Source organism: Leishmania mexicana, chromosome 13 (genome assembly GCF_000234665.1).
Source record: "Leishmania mexicana MHOM/GT/2001/U1103 complete genome, chromosome 13".
Lineage (NCBI taxonomy): Eukaryota > Euglenozoa > Kinetoplastea > Trypanosomatida > Trypanosomatidae > Leishmania > Leishmania mexicana.
The window spans coordinates 571,619-575,435 of NC_018317.1; the positions used below are offsets into that span (position 1 = coordinate 571,619).

At 57.6% G+C, this 3,817-nt stretch overlaps 1 protein-coding gene across 1 annotated transcript; it reads right to left on the reverse strand.

The window, feature by feature from the left end:
* LMXM_13_1620 (squalene monooxygenase-like protein) lies at positions 1-1,710 on the reverse strand (the record flags this gene model as incomplete). The annotated part of the gene is made up of 1 exon (XM_003873314.1): positions 1-1,710. One exon carries the CDS (start codon positions 1,708-1,710, stop codon positions 1-3), a length of 1,710 nt encoding a protein of 569 aa, XP_003873363.1.
* Positions 1,711-3,817: the final 2,107 nt, after the last annotated feature.

The following is a 3,817-nucleotide window of genomic DNA, read 5'->3' on the forward strand; positions in this document are numbered from 1 at the left end:
TCAGAGGCCGACAGGCTTGCGTTGTTTGCCATTGAACTGCCTCGTGTAGACCATCGTCTTGATGCGCTTGGAGATGTTGGCCAGTGGGCTCGTGGGATCGACGAAGCGCCACATAGAGTAGAACTCGTTCTTCACCAGCGGAAGCGCGACCTCCATCGACTTGCCCAGGAGATACGCCGCGTGCTTCATGCGCCCCCCGTCCACGAAGAAGGAGGCGATATTGGTCAGCTTCTCCGAGTTGGACAGCTGTTTGGCAGTGCAGCTGTACGCACCTGTCCTCATCATCACGTTAGCGACGCCGTACAGCATCACGCAGCAGTAATGGAAGAAGAGGCTGCCTAGATTCGGGTCGAGACCCGCTAGCAGGTCCATTGGGCCCGTCACACGGTTCCCACCGCACACAAAGTAGTCAAAGCACGCGTCGCGCAAGGCCTGGCTGCTGAAGACGGAGTAGAGAGCCCACGACAGCAGGTTGATGCAGCAACTGTGGGTGTAGCGGAAGCGCACATAGTTCAAAATGGCGACCTGCATCTTGTCCTCGATGGCGGCCATCTCCTCCTGGTTGACTGAGCGCAGTGACTGGATGTCCTTCAAACTGTTTGCCAGGCGAATCGCGTCGCGGAAGCAGCAAGTCATGCCGCCGCCAGTCAGCGGGTGCCGCTGGTTGGCATGGTCGCCGATGCCAACGTACCCCTTGATGGAAGGAAACGCAGGCGGATAGCGCGCCATAGGCATGCTGCGCAGACTCTTTGTGTCCTTCGATACCCGAATGAACTCTTCGCGCATGTGCTCCGGCAGGCGCGGCGCCACGTCCTGGATGAGCCACTCGCTCTGCTTCTCGAGGCTGGGCAGTGTGGGCTTGTTGTAGTCTACGAGTATGCGCAGTTCGTTGTCGTCCAGGCGGTAAGACAGGATCGGGCCTGTTTTGCCGAGGAAGACCGTCCCGCGCTGCTCCTTGGGCAGACGCACCGTCTTGAGCACGAGGCCGATAAAGTGCGAGTGGTAGTCGTAGGCAGGGGTGTAGTGCTGGTAGCGGCTTTTCCACTTGGACATGCCACCATCGCACATGACAACCAGCGGTGCCGTGGCAACCTTGCGCACCGTCGGGGCCGCGGGGTTGGCCTTGGGCGGGTCCTCGCGGAAGGGATCGGCGGGCACCTCGTACATCTCCGCTACCGTGTACTCGACGCCGTAGGCGCGCTCGCCAAAGGAGAGGCCCTCTGTCAAGATGTTGTTGACGGTGCCCTCGACCATCGTAACATTCTCCTTGCAGCTGCGGAAGACGTACGAGCGCAGTCTCTGCACAAAGTCGCCGAAGTGGAAGGACACCCCGGAGGCACCCTTGCGGTAGGGCAGGTCCACATGATTGCCCTTATCGTCCACCACCACATAGCCATGGCAGGGCATGCCAATAAACTCGGCGCACTCCTTCATGCCTACCTCTTTCAGCGCGTTCAGGCCGCCAGGCTGCAGCAGCTCACCAACGATGCGGTCCGGCTTAGTGAACAGCGTCCGCTCCACCATCAATACCTTTCGACCCTGATCCGACAACGCCTTGGCCAGCACCGGGCCCGCGATACTGCCACCGACAATGATGACATCGTAGTCGTACGACGTGCGCGCCGGGCTCAACCGTAGCCGCGAGAGCGTGCGGTTCAACAGTAGTAGTGTGCTGACGGCACAGAGAACAGCAGCGAAGAAGTACAGCATGGTTTTCTCGTGTGTAACCCTTGCGTGTGTGTGTGTAGAGTGGCTATGCTTGCGCGGCTCTTTCTTCTGTATGTTTGCGTCCGACAAGACAACCGGAGGACGGGGGGAAGGTTTGAAGACGAGAAGATCACAGCGAGGAGCAAGCGAGCAGGAACGCACGCGCCCTGTCCTCTTCACCCTAACGTCGATCTAGCAGCGCACCGCCGACAAAACAAAGGGGTGGAGGTGGAGCGCACCTCAGACGAGAAAACAGCGCGAAGGTGGCAACGGCGGCGAGAGAGCGGAAGGAGTGAGCGGGGGGTGGCGAGGGTACATGAAAAATGCCGGAGGCAGATACACGAGAGAGGGAGAACAGGGAAAGATGAGGAAGCAAAAGGAGAAGCGAAATAAGAACTGAGAAGAGGGGTTCACGTAGTGCTTGTCGTGATCTTGATGCACTCGTTTGGCAAATGACGATGATTGGGTCGGGGGAGGGGTAGCGAGGGGGATAGGCTGCAGGGCTCCCACAAACAAAATAGAAGGAGGGGGGATACGACACGGCAAGCACGCACACTCGTAATCTCCCTCGCACGTGCACACAGGCGCGATGCTATGTGTGTCCGTGTGCGTATCTCTGCGTGAGTGGCCGCGTGTCTCAATATGTTTCTTGAACAGGGAGAAAGAAGGGTAGCCGATGCCCAGGAACACACACGCACACGCACGCACGCAGAGAGAGGGGAGGAACAGGGGAGGGCTGCTGATGAAGCGACGACGAAGGCGAAGAGAGAAAACAGGCGAAAGAGGCAAGGCCAGCAGACGTGGTATTGATGAGGTACTGATATGACGCATGAGTTGCTGGCACGTTCATTGGGGCGATGCCATCCAGAAGCGCGATGCACGCGGGTGCCGTTATAGATTTCGTGGTTGTCGCAGTGGTGAGATGCGGGGGAGGCGTGTGTGCGTGGATGTGCATTGTCGAACAAGATACGAAAGCCAGGAGGAAAGAAGGGCACAGAGTGTAAGGAAAAAGACGGAGGATAGAAGGAGTCGTTGTGCCACCAGACGCCTGAGGTGACACACTCCAACCAGCGACGAGATGGGTCGCCTTGTTTCAGTGAGCGTGTCTGTTTGTGTGACTGTGTGTGTGTGTGTGTTGTAAAGGGAGGAAGCGCCAAGAGAGAAACAGCTACAGCTGCGCGCCTCCGTGGTAGACTGCTTACATCGACGATGGTTGCACCTCGACAAGAACGTTTCCCTCGTCCATGAAGATGCAGAACCGTCTCCGACCAGCCACACACACACACCGGTGTCTTTACGAACAACGGACATAGCAAGAGATAAAGAATGAGATGCTCGCCAGACGGCGGTCTCTCCTCTGCAGAACACCCCAGTTCTCACGCTGCTTGACAACAACCTCCCCTCTTTCCAGGTGTGGAAGCGCAGCATGAGGACTGAGGAGGCGTACTTCGCTTCCCCTCCTCTGCAGAAGATGAGGATGCAGAGGCCGGCAAAGCATCAAGGATAAGAAGGAAGGGAGGAGCGGCGGGGGTTGAGCAAACGTCCGCTTCCCACCCACCCATTTCTGTCTATGGGATGAACGTGTTTGTGTGTGTGTGTGCTTATTGTGCATATCACTCAACAAAGTGCTCGCGTGCGCGCACACACGCAGATAAGGTGTGTCTGCGATGGCACATTCAATCTATGAAGCATCCTTATTTCTTTTTCTTCTCTGCTACTCGTCAAACGCATCCTCGGCGTGTCCATCTCCTCATGCACACTGCACACACACGCAGACAGACAGAGGAGCATGCGACGCTCAAGTACCCTACCCGATACATGACAGTCTGTCTAAACGCAGGAACGCGGACTCTACTCGTAAGGGCGTTTTGTGTGTATATACCAACATGGAGTAGAGAGGTTCCCCTACCGAACGGCACCACCAGCGCAGCTGCCACCCTCTCCGTTGGCCTCTCCTGGCGCCACAACCAACACGGAGCCCCACCCGCAACGCCACCTACAAGCAGCGGGCATCCTCGAATGAAGGCGATTGGGGGAGAGGGGAGGGGGCATCGTGCGCACGGAAAACACAAGCTAGCGGTACCCACGCAAATGAGAATGGGAAGGGTGT